At 40.6% G+C, this 18,443-nt stretch overlaps 1 protein-coding gene across 1 annotated transcript in view; it reads left to right on the top strand.

Moving 5' to 3' along the window:
* The window catches only part of pcdh11 (protocadherin 11), a 123,640-nt gene extending 121,764 nt beyond the window's left edge, over positions 1-1,876 (top strand). The window contains exon 7 of the mRNA XM_030108245.1: positions 721-1,876. Coding sequence (XP_029964105.1) covers positions 721-1,184 — 464 coding nt within the window. The 3' untranslated portion in view covers positions 1,185-1,876. The remainder of the gene's footprint in view (positions 1-720) is intronic.
* Positions 1,877-18,443: the final 16,567 nt, after the last annotated feature.

The raw sequence follows: 18,443 nt of genomic DNA, 5'->3' as shown, positions 1-18,443 counted from the left end.
CATGTGTTGTCAGTACAGGGATAATGAGATAAGATAGTTTGAGTGCCTAACCTTGCCCGCTCGCCTCTTCATTCAGCTTTTAGATTTCTGCCTCCGTCCCATGCATGCAAACTAAACGCTGCTACAGTGTGCGCTGATGGTGCGTGGATGTGTTAATGAAGCCTGCAGAATCCTGGGACAATGGCAATAGGGTGTTTTTTTTTCCTTCTTCCTTCTTCACTAGATTTATTTGAGATTCCTGAAGATCAAAAGGTTTAAGGTGTGTCATCTTGACAGTGATTATAATAAACACTGCTTTGTTAAGATGTTCATTAAATATTTAATATGGTAAAGTCAATCTAAGGCACAAACAGCAAGACATATTTTTTCAAACTCTAATTAAGCTACTGGGAATTCATTGCATATTGTAGGTAAACAGACAGAGTCATGGGAATACCAATGGAAATTAAATGCTCTGCTGCTGTTTTTCTCATTAGAAGATGAAATGAAACATTTATCACTGACTTTCATTTTGCTAAAAGGCTGACATTTTGTGGGTCAACCACTGATAAGATGACAACTTTCTTCTGTTTGCATTATGATTCATGAATTCAATCCCTGCTTCTGCACCACCTTGTTGTAAAATCATTGCATTTCAACAACACTTTTTTGCATGTTCTGACCTGATGTATTGACTGTTTCTTTTTTTTTTTTCTTCCTTTTTCTGTCTCCCTTTCACAGCCATTGAGGTGAATCTGCAGAAAGCTCTGGCTGAGGCCTCCGAGACCTGCACCCAGGAGTGTCTAATACTGGGCCACTCCGACAGCTGCTGGATGCCCCCAGCCCTGGCCCAGTTCCAGGGTCCCGGCAGCAACAGCCCCGGCTCCACCCCCGTCACCGCCGCCCTGAGCCCTACCCTCGCCTCTTTTGGCTTCCAGCAAAGCTGCGCCCGGGGAGTAAAAGCCAACATGATCGGCATGGGGGTCATGGACGGCCGCCATACCCTGGGCAGGTCTGTGCCCAAAAAAGATGAACTGGACAAAGGGATCAGCCGTCCGCAGTTCTACAACACTCTGGACAGACACTGCAGTAGTAAGAAAGAGGACCCCGTCAAGGTCATCCCTCTGGCGAGCTTCTCCTCCCCCGGCCAGCAAACGCCCACCGGCGGGGGCAGCGGCTCTTTCTTGCACGAGCACCAGTTGTAAGAGTAAAAAGACAGATCTTGGCCTGATGTACATGTGACTCCATCCACAGATGGTTGATGACTTTGCGATCAGCGTGTATGCGTCCGTGTGGAAGTATGCATAATTTGAAAATCTTCAAACCAGCTCAAGCCTAGTTTTACTAATGAAGACGTGTGAAAACGGACGAGACCGAGGCAACGTTACTCAGACAGAATTACTAGCAGCGTGTCTGACAGCTGAAGCATTTGGAAGGAAACACAAGTCTTAACATAGCAGTGACCCATGTATAATATACAAAAGGTAGTTCGATACCAAAGTAGAATATTCACAGAGAGGAAAAAAAAAAAAAAAAAAAAGAGTTGACTTTGCTTTCATTTTGATGTTCAGTGCTCAGAAAGGACCTTTAAGCCGTTTGGGTTCAGCTTTGTGGATCCGTGTCCCTGAATGACCATTTCCTTGCGCAGAGAAAAAAAAAAAATGCAAATGCGGTACTTTGTGTTGAGTGAGCTAAATCTTGCTAAATGTTAATTATGAGCTCTGGGTGGATGCTGTTTTTGTTTAAGTTCTTGTGAAGTATTGCTCTGTATAACACGTGGCACAAACTCCTTTGGTGGTGGAAGATGTTTCTTTTGTCTTGCCTGAACGTGTTTCAGAAGTCTATTTTGGTCAGGGGACTGCGGAAGGATGAAAAAAAAAAAAAAAAATCTACAAAACATAACTAGGCCAACGGTAGACGGCACCGCATCCTAATCTTTTACATTCTACATTTTCACCATGGAACGGCGCACGGAATACAACACAAGGAATACATGATTTCCTGGATCATAACTCCAGATATGCATCTGCAGTATGTTTTCCATATTGTGATTGTTCAATCTCAGCTGGCTTTTAACACCATGTTCACTCCTAGCATTGTCTGCGCGGCTCAGCCTTGAAAGGCAGAGACAGAAATACGCTGGAACTGTAACCTTTGCTTTATTTCTTTTGTTTCTATAGTTCACATTGTGCTGCACAGTAACATTCACGTAATAACAGCTTTGGAGCCAATTATGAAATCTCAGTGTAATTACTTTGATGTGTGATCGCAGCAGCGACCCAAATTGCGGTTAGGAGGTTTGGATTAATTCTATCGGCAGTCCAAAAACATCATATGCGTGTGCACAGGTGGAAATGCAAGAACTAAAAAAAAAAATAATAATAATAATAATAACCTTCACAGGTTTCCTCACCTATTATCACCTATATTGCTATTATGAATTATTATTATTCCATGTTTTCATACAGCCAACTTTGGCTGCAAAGTTTCAAAGTTGTTTTTTTTTTCTTTTCTTCCCTCTACGTGTTAACATTTGAATTAAATTCAAGCTAAAATAGAGTCAGCACAAGACCAGGGTGAGAAAAAAATCCTTCAAGTCCATGGGTCTAACTGAATTATTGATGTTAATGTTATTTTTTGCAGTTATTATAAAAACAGACATTGGCCGTCGGTGTTGGGGAGGCTCTCCCTGCAGGCTGTCTCTCACATGGTTCCGTAAACGCACTGAATCACTGCCCGAGTGTGTAAATTGTTCTGATAATAACTACTTCAGACCAACTTGCTGCTCTAACAGATTGGGTGCAGTGTAATCTATTGCTACAGCAATAAGTGACTTTGCTGATATCCATTTTTCTTTCCAGTAACATCTCAGCCAGGTGTCCACATCATCAGGTATATGATTCATGCGATTCATTTTCTTGTACCATCTTGCAAATTGGGAACGGGCCTAAATCTATAATGCATCCTTGTATTCTCAAGGGACGGTCCGAGGCAAATTGTGTTTGGATGCTCTTAGCTGAAACACCTATTCTCTTGGATCAGGACTCCTATCATTATAAAGAGGATTTATCTGGGACTCGCTAAAATGATCACTTTAAGGCGCAGTGTGTCAAGGACAAAGAAAGAGGCAATTCAATTTCACCTCAGTCAATTATGAAAATGAATTGAATTCAAAACAGGCAACTTAAATAAACCCCCTATAAACATCCTTTGATAAAAGTGTCTCAGAGAATCCAATTTGAGCTCATTTAGTAATAATTTAGCTCTTTTTCCTCCATCGCTTTTCATCTCGTTTTATTGTTTTACAGCAGACGTGCGCCCCACCGCAGTATAAACAATACATTTTTAATCAAAGGCAGCCTTTCAAAGGGAACATACATCATGGTGTCACTGAAAATTGAAATTTTATCACTCTGTCAAATCCAACAGTTGGCTCATAAAATGTCATCCAAATGTGGCCTAAATCTCAGAGGTCCTATCAGTTTCTGTCTCCAGTTATGTGTGTGAGCGCGGTAAATAGATCCTCAGCTGAACGCTTCAAGTAAAACAGAAAAAAGAATTTGGCTTAAAAGACTCCCCCCCCCCCCCCCCCCCCTTCATCTGTTAAAATAAGGACAGACATTAAATGCTGGTGGAGAGTTTATGAGTACGACACCGTGCCTCTCGTCAGATCTTGAAGGGAGAGAGAAACCTGTAATATGTTGAGATGATTGATTCACTGTCACATTTCCACATACTCTGTTCAATTCCATGTGTACAGAAAGCACAATATTACCTATCTGTAACCCGCACCATGTTTGAACTTACTCTGAAATCACCCCTGTGTTCTGCATCAGCAATGTGATATGAATGACATTTATTGATGGACGAGTATTAAACTGCATGAATGTACACCAGTAGGATGTTATTTTTGATACCGATTTGAGCTTTTTTTATTATAATTTTTTTCATTATTATTGTGTCTGTTTAGGTTTGTTTGAGCATATGTGCTTCAAGAGGGACTATTTTTTTGCTGTTTTGATTAACTTTCCACACAAAGAGCATACCATATGAATGTCTTCTCCTCTTTTAGATTAAATTTATCTTAGTTCATACACAAAAAAAAAACAACACACACTGGAAAACCAACAAAAAAAAGTCAGATTTATCACAAGTTTTCACTTTGCATGATTCTGATACCACAGTTGTTCATGTTTTTTTTTTCTCCTAAGTTCCTCTGCCCAAAAGGATAGAACTATAGCTGATATTATACAAACAAGTAAGCATTCCTCCTCATTTTCTGAATTGTTCTACTCAAAATGTGTGTCACGATTGCCATGTCAGCCCACGTCATGAACTGCATGAACTGTTTGGACTCTCACGAGGCGTCTCTACACTTGACTATGTGGCTCATGCATCCATCATTAGAATCAGTGTCAGTATTGATGTCGACTTCCCTACCTGTTTGTCTGTCTTATGGAACAAAACAAATGTTTCGCGGTGTACACACTCAAACCTTGTCAAATGTGCATACCACTTATGCCTCTGCATACATACGAATATTTGATATTTATGCTATCAGGTAACTGGAGTTTAACTGTACATAGCAGTACCCCGAAGAACTAATAACGATGGCCGTGAACTGCAGTGACACATACAGCGACGAACAAAGGCTACAGATTAAATACGGGAAATCAAAATGTTCTTTTACAGAAGAAAAGGGATACCATGAGAACTGACGATGAGATGACAATCTCTGTTGTAATGTAAATGGATACATATGCATAATGTTGATGAGAGTGTGTCTGAATGTGTTTTTAGGTGAACTTGTATGTGAGCAGAAGGGTATGCGTGTTTTTCCTTGCGTGTGTGTGCGTGAGTGTGTGTGTGTGTGTGTGTGTGTGTGTGTGCGTGTGTGTGTGTGTGTGTGTGTACACTGGCATGCACCTTGCCAGAATATTTTATGTAAACAAATGTGTATCTTGTACAAAAACTATATCAAAATATGATAAAAGACTTAAGTATATGCTTGTAAATTAGTCATCGGTGAGTCAGGTCAAGTCTGCTTGGAGAGATGGCTTCAGTGCTTGCCGGCAAATCTGTATTGGTCAGTTAAAGCTATACAGTCTGTGTTGTCATGCCTTTGTAAGATATCCCACCTAAATCTATGAACAAAAAAAGACCTTCCATATGGTGATTTTTCTTGTCATTGAATTTTACTTGAGCCATTAAATATTGAGTCATGAAAAAAAAAGGAGTGAATCGTACTTGTCCTTCAATGTGCGTCATTATCGGAGTAGAGTTTTTTTTTTTTTTTTTTGGAGAGCTTTGTTATCATGATGGGAAATGGGAGCATTGTATTCAGTGATGCTAATAACAGGTTATTGATGTAAAAATCTACCAAATAAGATATGGGGCTTCAACTTATTCCTTTGAAAAAAGGGGGGGGAAAAAAATCCATATGTGTGTGTTGCAATCAAAAAGCAAACACACACACACAAAGCAGAAAGTACAGCTAAATAACAAATAACGAAAAAGAAAGAAAAATTAATTAAAACACAAACAATTACAACTCTGTCTTACTAAACATAAATGCAGAGAGGTCATTGCAGACAAAATAAAATGTGATATATTTATAAATGTTACAGATGCAGTAGCAACTGTTGCCCTCAAACATAATTTATTGATTTTTCAGGTCAGTCGAAAGTAAAAGTGTGATCTGAATTTTTTTAAATCACCCATTAAGTCAGCGTCCACTTCCAGGTGTGAAGCAAACACACACGTTTTATTTTCAATGCATAACATGTGAAAGCTGTGCGACAGCAGAGAGAGGCTCTATCAAATCACCCCCTGAACATCAAAGTTATCATAGCACTATTATTCCAGGAAAATGAGGGCTTCTAGCATTATTTTCAAGCATCTTCTGTACTGAGAATAATTTAAGTACAAATAACATAACCCCACTCATGACGAGCCTGCATAAAACATGCTGAAATGCATGCTCGTTCAATGGAGTGTGCTTTCACTTTGTCTACAAAAAAAAACAAACAGGTGCATTCAAATGAGGATCTTGTGTGCATTAGGCTGTTAACACGAGGACAGTCTCCTGGAAACTGCATCAATTCTGTGTTCGCTTGCAGCCACCATGGAGCGACTGAATGGAGTACTGAGCCTCCTCTAACTCAAAAATCTGGAGCTGAATGTGTTGGTTTGGAGCAGTTAATAAATACACCAGAGCGTAACAGCGGACAAATCTGTGTTTGCTGAAGGAGAAAAAAAAAAAACGGATAAGATAAACAAAGGAATTTAGATAATCAGTCACAAAATCACTCTGAACACCATAATTAAGTTTGCAAATACAAGTCGTGGGGAGCCAGCTGGGAAAATGCCTCAGTAACAATAGCGTCTGTTGCTCCATCTTTTCAGACACGCTAGAAACAGACATTATTAGAGACAATGCCAGCATTTTCAGATGTAGTAAATCACAATGCACAGTATAATTTCCTCTCATTGTCAGCAGAAACTCCTCCCAGTGTCTTGTATAATCTCAGAGACACAATCGGCATCCCACATTCATGAACATTAAATGCACTGTGTGTCAGATTCAATCCTCAGTGTTAATAAATAAACTTGTGCAGTGTGTGTGGGCAGTGGAACATTTGCATCGCGTTCGTAGGTTCAGGCACTTATATTGTTAATTCAGAATCACACAGCCCCACTGTTTTTTTCATAAATAAATAGCTTGCTATTGTAGAAAATACAATTCAATGCATGAACAAAGGGTTGCAATGCATAAAAAATGTATTGAAAACAGGAAGCAGCTAATGTGGAGATGCCATCTGCACACTGACTATAAATGTCCAAGCCTCAAATCCCTCACCAGTGCAGTGTTATTTTCTTTATTTCTTAACTGAAATCTCGAAAAAGATAACACCTGGTTGTAAGAAAAAGTTGCACTTTTATGTGTGAAGCCTCTCATTTTTCTTGCTGCTGTTTTCCGTCTTGTCTCCAACTTCTGTGCAGCCTTTATCCACAGCAGGATAAAGACGGAGTTTTCAATTAAAGAATGGATCCAGTACCTTCACCCATTGCATTGCCCTGTCAGCTATGTCGTGTTTCATATTATAATTACCCAAAAGAAAAACAAATTGCCTCCTAAGTTGACCGTAGTTTTTGATTGTTGAACTTACAGACATCAGAAAAACCAAAGGCTGTAGAAAACGCTACACTCTCAGCCGGGAGCATTTGTTGAGCTTGCTGTTCAATGGTGCCTCTTGCACATAGAAAGAACTCACAAAGACCACACAGAACAATATACATGCTCATTTATTTTTTTTTTTTTTTTTCCCACTCAAGAAAGGCTGCCTGTTGTAGTAATAATGAGTGCAAGGTGAAGTTGAAGCAGGAAACCCAAACAATGAGCTGCAAGCTGATTAAAAGCTCAACAGAACCCATGGGAAATATATGAGGTGACAGTTTTCTCACAAATGGCTCCTGTCAAACTGATTTCACAATTAAAATGCAGATATTGATTACAGTAGCATCACATGCCATTTAATTATTTTTGTCCTACTGGTATAGGTGTCTTCCTTCCATTAGCAGGAATGTGTCATTTATTACTAAACCAGTCAGACGATAGTCCATGCACCATATAAACTGCATGTTATTTATATTGCGCATGTAAACAGACTCCACACTCACATTCCGGTTAATAAGGAGCTTCATAATTAACAAAAAAAACTGAATGCTAAAAGTCTGAAATCCTCCTTCACTGCTTTTCTCTGGAGGATCCGCAGGTTCAGTAATAAATTGTTACAGTTTAGAGTTTATTCAGAGCATAAGGCAAAGTGCTACAAGTTATAAGGTTGCAACTTTACTCATCATGCAGTTCAGGACTGTCAAATCAGGACAAGTTATAAGCTGAAGTAGCCTGGGGCCTTTACAGGGACAATACAATAGGAAAGAAAAGCTTTATGCTTTTTCTTAAGTAAGTTTGAGCACAGGGAAAGAAATCAGTTTACTCGAGTGCTATTGTTGCTCAGCATGACAGCTGTGAAGTGATTTAGAGCACTTTACCTCTGCTGATTTGGAATATCTTCACATATACCAACACATTGTGTGTGTGTACACAAGATATGCTCCCTGTGTGTGTGCATCAGTCTGCACACACACATACACACTCCTGCACAACCCATCCATCAATCCTTCTCTCCATCCATTCGTCCATCCTTGAGAGCTTTGATGCCTCAAACACTAACTCTTGGAAAGCCTCAACAATCCCCCTGGGCGATGTATCCTTCCTGAGGCCCTTTCAGCTTAATGCATTATCCACTGTTCTTTTATGAATACGTACAAGCCCTCAGAGAGGAAACCTCAGGCTTACAGTACAGTGCAGGGGTTGATGTTCACAACAACAGGACATGACAGGATCTCTTGGCACCGACTCCTAACTCGTGTGACACAAAGAGCCGTGTCGCCCCGGCTTGTAACACAGCAAAGCCTTGCCGGACTGTGTCATCTCGGCGCGTCTTCGGCATATGTTCTGTCCCTGCTCCCTTTAAGGAGCAGCTCTGACCTGGCATATAACTTTTCTATGATAATTGGCTAATAAGCAGGCAGTGACGGACCCGAGGACGTCCACACTGTCAACACGCACGTCCAACGACACCAATCTGCATTTCCACTAATTACTGCATATTTGAACAAGAAAGGACTTTGTGATTCCAACAATACACACACAAACACACACCCACACCTGCACACACACAATCCCCATCTGCTAACACGCCCAACTTATTGTATCCTACTTAGTTTTCAAGGTGTCGTCTGTTCCAGTGTCAAGAGAACATATAGAGATTGTCAAATACTACGCTCATTTCAAATTGTAATTAAACTGACCATCAGGTACCTAGAGGCTGTTTAGTCAACAGCAGGATACTAATTACTATAAGATGACCTTTGGAATAATATCTAGTGAATTATTCATACTTGTGAAAATTACATCAGAGACATGCCAACGACATCCAAGGGACGACTGAATATACACACTCAAAGGTTTCAGGCTGGCCACAAGCGCGAGGCCAGCAGGCTCAACTGCAGCGCTTTGAAGAAGAAAGACAAAGTGAAACTTTTCATGTAGAGAAAAGCACGCTGGACACCTGAAAATAGACTCATGTATGGAAAATGAAAAGAATTTAGCCGGGAGAAGACAGGCTCTCTCATCTCAGGGTAGGTTAAGATCTAATATTATTCTACTGTGAAAGTTAACACTTCTTTATCAAGGAGAGAATCCTATAAACTGTGAAATTAAACCTTAAACATAGTTCGAATCAAGACAAGTCTGAAAGTACACTTAAAAAAGGAAAGATTCCAAACATAACCATGTTTCTGTCATGATTTGATCATTACCGGGCCACAGTGGGAAAGAAACGATCTCCAGAACAACAGTAGGTGCTTAATTTCAACGGGAAGAAATCTATAATGTCACATAAAAGAGGGGAAATAAGATTTGAGGAAAAAAAAACTAATGCAAAAAGAGAGGCAGAGCAGTGATGAGAAATTTGAACGTATTCATCAGCCTGCGGTGACTTTCAGGAACACTAACAGCATCTACTCCCTCATGCTCCACATGTTTCTGTGGGGTATTCTGCACAACAAGGGCAGAGGTCCTGAAGAGTTTCTTTCCCATCTCAGCTCAACCTTTAGGGACACTTTGCAGAAATTACTCTCGGGACCTTGCACAAACTCTTTTCCATTTTTCTGTGTGACATAAATACATAAACAAGGATGGGAGGGAGTGGAGTCCTCAGAGCTCCGCGAACAGGCAGAAGTCCAGCGACAGCGGACTCAGAGTTAGAAAACTGCATGACTAAATCTGTGCTATCCTTCAAGAGCAGAGAGAGAGATGCTTCTTTTTTTTTTTTTTTTTTTTTTAAGAAAAGAGCAGGGTCTCTGGCAGCAGTAGATCATCCCAGGTTTACAGTGTCTCTACCCATGAAGCACAAAAGTCACCCAAATGGACTGAGCACCACGACACGGACGTTAACTGCATGGCCCGGACCTCTGAATCACCACATCCAGTCCGATCTCAGCGGAGTATTTATGAGGATATTTTGAAAAAAGGGTCAGCACAGGGCTCTTCATGGCCATCGTGGAAGACCCAAATGATTAGTCAAAATTTGGGGTAATTGCTGGTAATTAACAGTGACCTTGTTCTCCTGGACATTAGAGAACTGCAGCCATGCCAGATCGCCCATCCTGCTACCATTAGAGAGCAATTAGAGAAAGCAGACTCTGGACCATACAGCAAGATAAAATGTATCCAGCCACGCAGGCTCTTATTTCTAGTACTTATTACTCACTCGCAAGCAGCTAATCGGAGGATGCCAAAACTTATTTGCATATAAATTCAAGGAGAGTTGTTTTAAAGTATTTGAAGAGCTCATCAAGCGATATTGGTATTCAAACCCATTTTACTGTCACACCAATGGATCACTGATGTTCTGATCATCTCTTTTACTTAGATCCCTTTTAGGTTTTTACAGTGATTTCATCTGACATGTGATTTGACATTTTGTTGACAAGCTCATAAATTATAGGTGCACGGTCAAAGATTTGTTCTTGAGCTGAAAATGAAAGAAAGATCCGGAGTTATGAACCAATTCCCAGTATTCCGTGTTAAATGTGGCTACTAGCTAAGGGCAGACAGCATGCTTAAAACAATATCAATAGGAAAGTTTTCAGTTTTGTGGGGATTTTGGAAAAAATGGGCAAATTTGACCACTGCAGGCAGTGCACAAAAATATTATTCTCCAACTGTTTTTAAAATGGGCCCTATCAACAAAAATTGACTTTCATAAGTTTTTAACATTGTTAGTGTGTGATAACCTCATTAAAACTTCAGTTAAGTCAGTGTTTCTCTTCATTCGTGCTTTTTTTGAGTAATCTATGGGAATACTCAGTCCAATCGCTACTGCCTGTTTGTCCCTCAAACGACTGGCTCACCACCGGCCCACGTCAGGCGATGGCACCGATCATGAAGCGCCAAATATGCAGGTGCAGCATCATAGCGTACTACTTTAGGAGAACCTCTTGCCTCCATAGATTTTCATGCACTCCTGTTTCACCGGCAACCTCAACAAGATGGAGGAATTTTAGCACATAGATAACTATAATATAGAACTTGGCAGATTCATCCTCCACTGTTGGCACACAGTCTATGTATCATATGTCTATGCTCATCATGGCCATGCTGTTATGCCGTTCTGGGGTAATGTCAGGTTCAGTTGTTTGGGCTTCCATGTTGAAACCATGCCATATAGAGTTACAAATATTTTGTAATACAAAGCAGTCCGTAGTGCTAGGCGTGCTAAATTACTTATTGACTGCAGATTACTTGGCAGGCTTGGAAAAGCATGAACGGCTCCCTTTAACAGTACTTAAGGCAAATAAACAGGTTACCCACACTGTCAAAAGGTGACATGCACAGAGCAGCTCACCTCAGTAGATAATATTTTGATTTCAGTTTCATCAACGTTACATATGGTACAATTCAGAGGATCCAACACCCGAAGAGGTCACCCATTCTGAGGCTGTTAAAAATTAGATGTCAATGTAAACCAGAAAAAAAAAAAAAAAAAAAAACAAAAAAAAAAACCTCATTTGGAATTCAAATCTGGAAAACTGCCTCTTGCTTTATTTTTGGAAGGTCCTGTTTTTCTGTTGGCGAGGTGGGTGTGCCTGCTGTTGGGCTTTCACTCTACTGATATAACAGAGAAACTACTAAGAAGGAGCTAGAAGACATTTTTCTTTTTTTTTTTGTGGAAAGTGGGTGGGTTTACAAGACGAAAAAGTTTTATTGGGTCTGTTTTCATGATCGCGGTGCTCAGAGCCACAGAAAATGCTACTTTTAGAAAACGCTGCGACTGCAAATGCACAACACGGCCGTACTAACTAGTTCTTCTGCTCCTGTGCAAGTAGATGCAGAATAACAACAATGGCGGCCTGCAGAGTGGCGTGACTCCCAGTGCACATTCTCACTGGACTTGGTAATTTTATAGTTGAGAGTCATCCATCACTGCAAGCCTACTTCACTGTCTGTTAAAGCAAATGTTCGTGTAATCGTCAGTGTTAATATCTATAATCTACTGTCCTCTAAGTGCATGTGCAACAGTGCCAACTCCTGGTCTTTCATTTCTCTGTAAATCCCACATCATTTGTAAATGTGAAGCGCCTACAATGTTACTCAAAAAAAAAAAAAACAAAAAAAAAAAGCTTCACAACTATGAAAATAGGACAATAGCAGCATTATGTGAGCAGCAATCATATGTATGAACATTTTTTAGTTTGCAACCCTATACTGTTGGCTCACCTCAAAGGGTGATGAAAAGAAGTTAAGATTGTGCTGCTCTCTCCGTACGGAAGTACATCAGTGAAAGTGCTTTTACTGCGAGTTCTTTGTGTGAATCTAAAGACGGAATCATAGGGCAGCCACGGCGCCTGACAAGCCTGCTCATGTTCAGCACACACGCAGCTTTCCTGCAGTTAAGGCAGCAAGTCCCTGAAGCTCTTCCTCCATGGAGTTTATTGTCAGAGTCTATCCGATGGTAGGATGCCTCTCCCTCCTCTTTGAAATCCGGGAGATCAAACAAAACAACAGTGTTGACGCAGGCTGTGTTGTGTTTGTGGTTTGAATATATAATCAATTTCCATGGTTAGAGGTTTTATTTGTTGTTGTATTGTTGCGAGATTGCCAAACTGATAATGAATACGATAATATACCCTGCAACAATGTCTACTTAACTTATGTCTTCTGTCTATTTCACCTGTTAAGATACTCCGCTGTGCTTTAACAAATACCGACATGAACGAGAAAATTTGAGCAATATCAACTTTTGCATCAAACATGCAAACAGCACTGTTATGGTTAATCCTTTCAAAGCAATGTTATTCTGAGCAATCAACCTTTTCTCTCAAGAACATCTTTTGCACAATGGCAAGTGAAAGCACGGCGGGATGAAAAGAAAGAAGCAACAAGGAAAATCAATATAGCAATTATGTGGTGCAAGATATGGACATCAAGGTGTTATTTGAAGTGACCGAAAAGAAGAGGTGACATAAAGCCAATTCAAATAGAGCAACATTGTCTCAAATCTGGCGCTCCTGGCATGGATTTAAAGCCACCAGAAAACCAACCAGTTTTCTTTTTTTCCCCTTATTTTTTTTCCCCGCTGCTTTGCCACAGCAGAATTAGCATTGTTTAGTAATATCTAATCTATCTTCTCCTTTATGTTTGCACACAGTCACCAGCCTCTTAAAGCGCCGTTCGCTATTATGTATGTTATCGGCTGCGAAAAAAGCCCCGAAACTACAGCGACAAAAACACCGATTAGGCTCATTGAGATTTTAGACAACAAAATCCACAAAATCCCTCCCCCCTAAATACACCACCACAAAGAAAGCACAATCACTCACAAACACACAGAGAGAATGACATGGGGGGGTGTCGCAGGAAGGACAGAGAGGCAGATCAACACACACACACACACACACACACACACCACCAGACACACACACGTTCGTACGAGCCCTCCACCTTCCCCCCTCCACCCGTTTACCTGCTCAAAAGAGGTCACCTCCAGCTCTGTCAAGCTATGCAGGTGGGTCAGAGATCCGGACTTGATAACTGGAGGGAGTTTAGAGAGCAGACATTTGACAAGCATGACAATGCTCTGACAGCCCTCATTGCGCCATGATTAATGACTGACACCCCCGTCACCTGTCTCATACAGAATGCAAATGCGGCACTGTGGGAAAATTACGCCAGTACGGGCTCGTAATTGGATGCAAGAAGTATCCCGTAACGCCAGAGAAGGATGGGGGGGGGGGCTTCTTACCCCTGAAACAAGGCTTTATTACGGAGAACACTAGAGAGATGATGAGAGCGATGCCGCGGCGAGATTGAAAATGACCGCCAGCAAATCCTTCTCATTTGTAGCAACACGTTGACATTTAGCAGCCAGTCCAGGGACGGGCAGAGGCAATGTTTTGCATCTTGAGTTGAATAGTCACTTCATATCTGGCTCTCTCACATCACACACACAGATCTGATCTCAATGACATATATGCACCATATCATGTTTCAATATGAGTGTTTATTTTTTCTTTTCTTCTTCAGCAGCAGGTTACAGTCTCCTGCTGAGTGTATAAATTTAGCTTCTATAAATATGTTGATAAAATACAAATCTGGCAAGTCAGTTAATACTGTATTTGTTTATAATTTTTCAGTTATATACAGAAATCACTAAGTGGTGTAGGCTGCCAAGCTAATAAAATGAAATATTATGACTTTCACAATATTATTGAGGACTTTTTTTTAAATTACTGTCATATTCAATGGTTTAACCTACCTATTATTGTATTTCTCAGTACAGCATTAAGTTTTCCACACAGAATTACAAGTAAATGCATCCAAATAAAACAGAAAATGTGAGATTTGTTTTAAATGTAAAATTAAATCAAAGCAAGTTACATTAAACACATTTGGGGAGAAAGAAACAAATTGCATCATTAAATACAAAATGTAGAAAATGCACAAAAAAATGACTAAATGGCTAGATAGGCGGGTGAAGGATTGGACGAGTGAATGGTCGGACTCAGTGAATAACAGAGTGAAGGGGTGATTAACAGTGGCAGCGAAAACGAGTGAGAGAGAAAGAAAAGGACGCCTGATTGAGAGAGTGACTGATCAACCCAGATTGACTTCATCAGTGCAGAATTAAAATAAATAAAACTGTGGCTCTGAAGGCACTCCACTCTGTGTGTGTGTGTGTGTGTGTGTGTGTGTGTGTGTGTGTGTGGTGTGTGTGTGGTGTGTGTGTGGGTGTGTGTGTGTGTATGGACTAGCACATGGATAAAACTGACATCAAGTTCGACTTAGAGTCCAAGTTTATTTGATAGTTTTGCCCACACAGGGCCTGACTGGTCTCATCGTTTTCTGACCGACTTGCCCCTTGGTTCCTCATATCTTGGATTCACTGTGATAGACTGCCTGGAAAGTTTATTATTTCACATGGAATTAATGGAAAGTCGTGTGAGGTTTTTGCACCTGAATTAATTAATTTCATTCTCCACGTTTGCCGGCATTGCATTCAAAAGTTATTTTAACTATCACAATATGGTGGCAATCAGTTCTGTCATTTAATGAATTTAGCTGATAAAACATTTTCATCAAACTATTGAATTTCCTCTGCGCAATCAGCTCTTGAAAATAATAGCTTAATGTATTAAAGCACAAAGTTTATTATTCCAAACATTTCTGAAAAAGGAATAATAATTATCAAAGAGGATGGTGATTTCGATAGACTTCAAACATTAACTCTACTTGTAGTTTATGAAGAAATGATTACCAAATGCATTAGCATTTTTGCATAGCCTTGACATTGAGCTGAGGTGCTCTAGGTGTCCCTCTCCAACAGCTGGCATCAGAGTCTAATGAATATGCATCGCAGTCTTCATGACATTTATCATTGAGTGTTTTGATGGGAACTGCAAGTTCACTTTTACTTTCTCAAGGGGCAATCACTTCTAATAGAACGGCTCCGGGAGGCCCACAAGAAAGTTTTTAAGGAAATAAAGCGACTAGTCACAAGCAAAAATTTAATTATTGTGTTGCTAGAGAGTCGTTCCATATGTTTTTTGAACACTGTTCTCCCGAATATGGCAGTGTCGGGAGCTCTGCAGTGTTGCTATGCGCTTGGCCCTGATGTGGTTTCATTCAGCCATTCAGTAATCCCTCGCTGATCGCTGCAACAAGTGAGCAAATGCTTTAATGAAAGGACTTAATCAAAAGCCCAGCCACGCTTTTCCTTGCTAATTAAGTGTTGGCTTGATAGCCACATGTCAGTTCTGACATATACACAGATCTTGTTTTTCCCCCCATCAAATACAATTCATATTCAAGAAAACAAAAGATAAGCAATGGAGCTGATAGAGATTTCAAATGAATTGACTTCCAGCGTGACTGATTGAGTTGTCGTTAATGCCTACATTTAGGAACAAACATGGCAAGCTTACTGGTGATACAAATCCTCCTGCTTTCGCCTTTTGTAGCACACATTCGATACGCAAACACAGATAGAAGATATTGTCTAGAGCAGGCGTCATTGAGTTTTTTTGAATATGAAAGGTCCTTCAGTGATACAAATGCTTTTTGTTTGAAACTTCCTAAATGATTTCAGCTTCAAATCATGTTGTTTGCACCAACTACTTTCACAACTTGTCCCGCTGGCTGATAGCAAGGCCGTCGCCGGCTACCAGGTGCCTGCTGGGATTGTGTTGGTTACATCTGGTCTTAGAGAGGACAGAATCAATGGAGGACACGTCCCCTGATCACACAAAGTCACTCCAGCATTGGCACAGGCTCAGAGTTTCAGAAGGTGAAAGCATCAATCAAAACACGCCAACTCTGAAAATAATTGTGGATTAATGGTTTCTGCTGGGATTGGATTGAAATCTGACCAAAGACCGACTGCAAGCCTGGTTTCAGGACGGTCCCCTCCATCCGTAACCTGACCCCATCCTGCTGCTTCTCTCCAGCCTCACACTCACGTAAACTCAGCTAAATATCTGACTCACTCTACGAAATATACTTTCATCCATAGCATGCTTTCCACTTATGTTTTGGTTTGCTGTGTTTTGATGTTGGAAGTGTAGTTCGTTGCGATACATATTAAGGAAGGTTCTTTTTTTTTTTCTGCTTCTGAGCTGCGAGCTAATTTGCTACCCAGAGGCAGAGTCCAGAAATCAAGCTAAGACAGCCTGTAGTTCTACATCACTGTGCATGTCAGACGGTGGCTTTGGTGCAAGAAGAACAGCAGCTTCCTAGAGACACTCTGTATTTACTGAGGATTTGATCCTAGATTATCCTTTTTTTCCATTTAGCTATATTTTAAGTGTTTTCATTGAAATATGGTGATTACTGACGCTGAAAAATACCATTATTTAAACATATGGTGAAGGTTGTGTCAGGGGGAAGGGGGCAACTTTGATGTCTTTCTTCTTCTTGGCAATACATTTCTAAACAATCAAGATCCTTTTGAATACAAACAACAAAGAGGAATTAAACAAAGAGACATAATACAATGAGGAAACCTGATGTTACCGCAACACTGAATATCTCAAGTGCAGCTCCTCGTACCGAATTGTATAATAGATATCATCAAGCAACAATACCCAATTAGGTGTGCATAGGCATGTGTGTATCCAAAAAAGAAATGTCATGGATGACAGAACAACTGACACTGTAAATGTGTTTGTATGAAACACTGTGCCTGCGTCCTAATCAGAGAGTTATTGACAAGGCCAAAGGGTTAAAAGAAGGAGGGGAGAAAAAAAGAGGTTTTGACGTATATCTGTGATATGATGGAGGCAGCAGAATGTGAACAAACAGTTCTTTCCAGGTAGTTTGAGTGATTGCCTAATCCCCTGTAGCTAGATGATTGCAGAGCAAGGTCAGTTTGAAGGCTCAGACTGATTGAGTGCTGTCTGTGGTCCGGGGCTCGCTCCAGCCTCTGATGCCATTAGATGGACAGCGGCTGAAGATTCACTCTGGAGTTTTTCAACACTTAAACCCAAACTGTCCGCGGTAAATGGCACTGGTGTGGCAGTAATCATCGGGACATAACAGCGGGAACAACATAAACAGCAATCACCGGCGCCGTGTTATCATTAATAACAGGAGAACAAAGCAAACCGGCAATAGCGATAAAAAATAAATGGGGAAAAAGAGAATACATATTTGCTCGGAGTGGAGATTTCACGCATTTCGGTATCTATATTTTTGAAATACTGTCGGTTTTTTTGCTGTTCTATTGCCTTTTATTTCATCATATCTAAAACACTGGCTTGGCAAACACAAAGCAGCCATGTTACTGTTCACATCAACATAAATTTGTATTTGCACGCCACCATCTATTGATTTTTTTTTGTCCTATTTCCTGTCCATTTACCTTATAACAGACTCCTCTTGTCAGTGCTACCTAGCGATCCTGTACCTCATTGACAAACGTATTTCTCAAGCTGTCATTTCGGTTGCTGAAGTGGGTTGAAGGTAGGAGATTCAACACTGTTGGGTCACACACACACACACACACACACACACACACACACACACACACACACACACACACACACACTGCTATATGTACATTCAAATGTGGAAAGAAAAAGCTGTTCTGTGTATCAAACTCCAGTAGTCTGCTGCAGAAATCCTTTGTGCGGACATCTCTGTGACAGCTCCTTGGCAACTTCTGCGCTTGTGTGCCACAAGCTCCCTAAGCTGACTGTTTGGATCAAGTGGGAAGAGGCAGCAATCCCAAAGAGAACAAAATAGCAGATCCCAGCAGCTTTCATAGCCGATGCTATGAGATTTAGTAGAGTAGAGATGAGGGTGTTGAAGTACGAGAATATCCGTGTGTGTGTGTGTG

Source organism: Salarias fasciatus, chromosome 2, assembly GCF_902148845.1.
Source record: "Salarias fasciatus chromosome 2, fSalaFa1.1, whole genome shotgun sequence".
Lineage (NCBI taxonomy): Eukaryota > Metazoa > Chordata > Actinopteri > Blenniiformes > Blenniidae > Salarias > Salarias fasciatus.
Note: the sequence above shows the minus strand (reverse complement) of the source record. Positions and strands in the feature narration are given on the sequence as shown.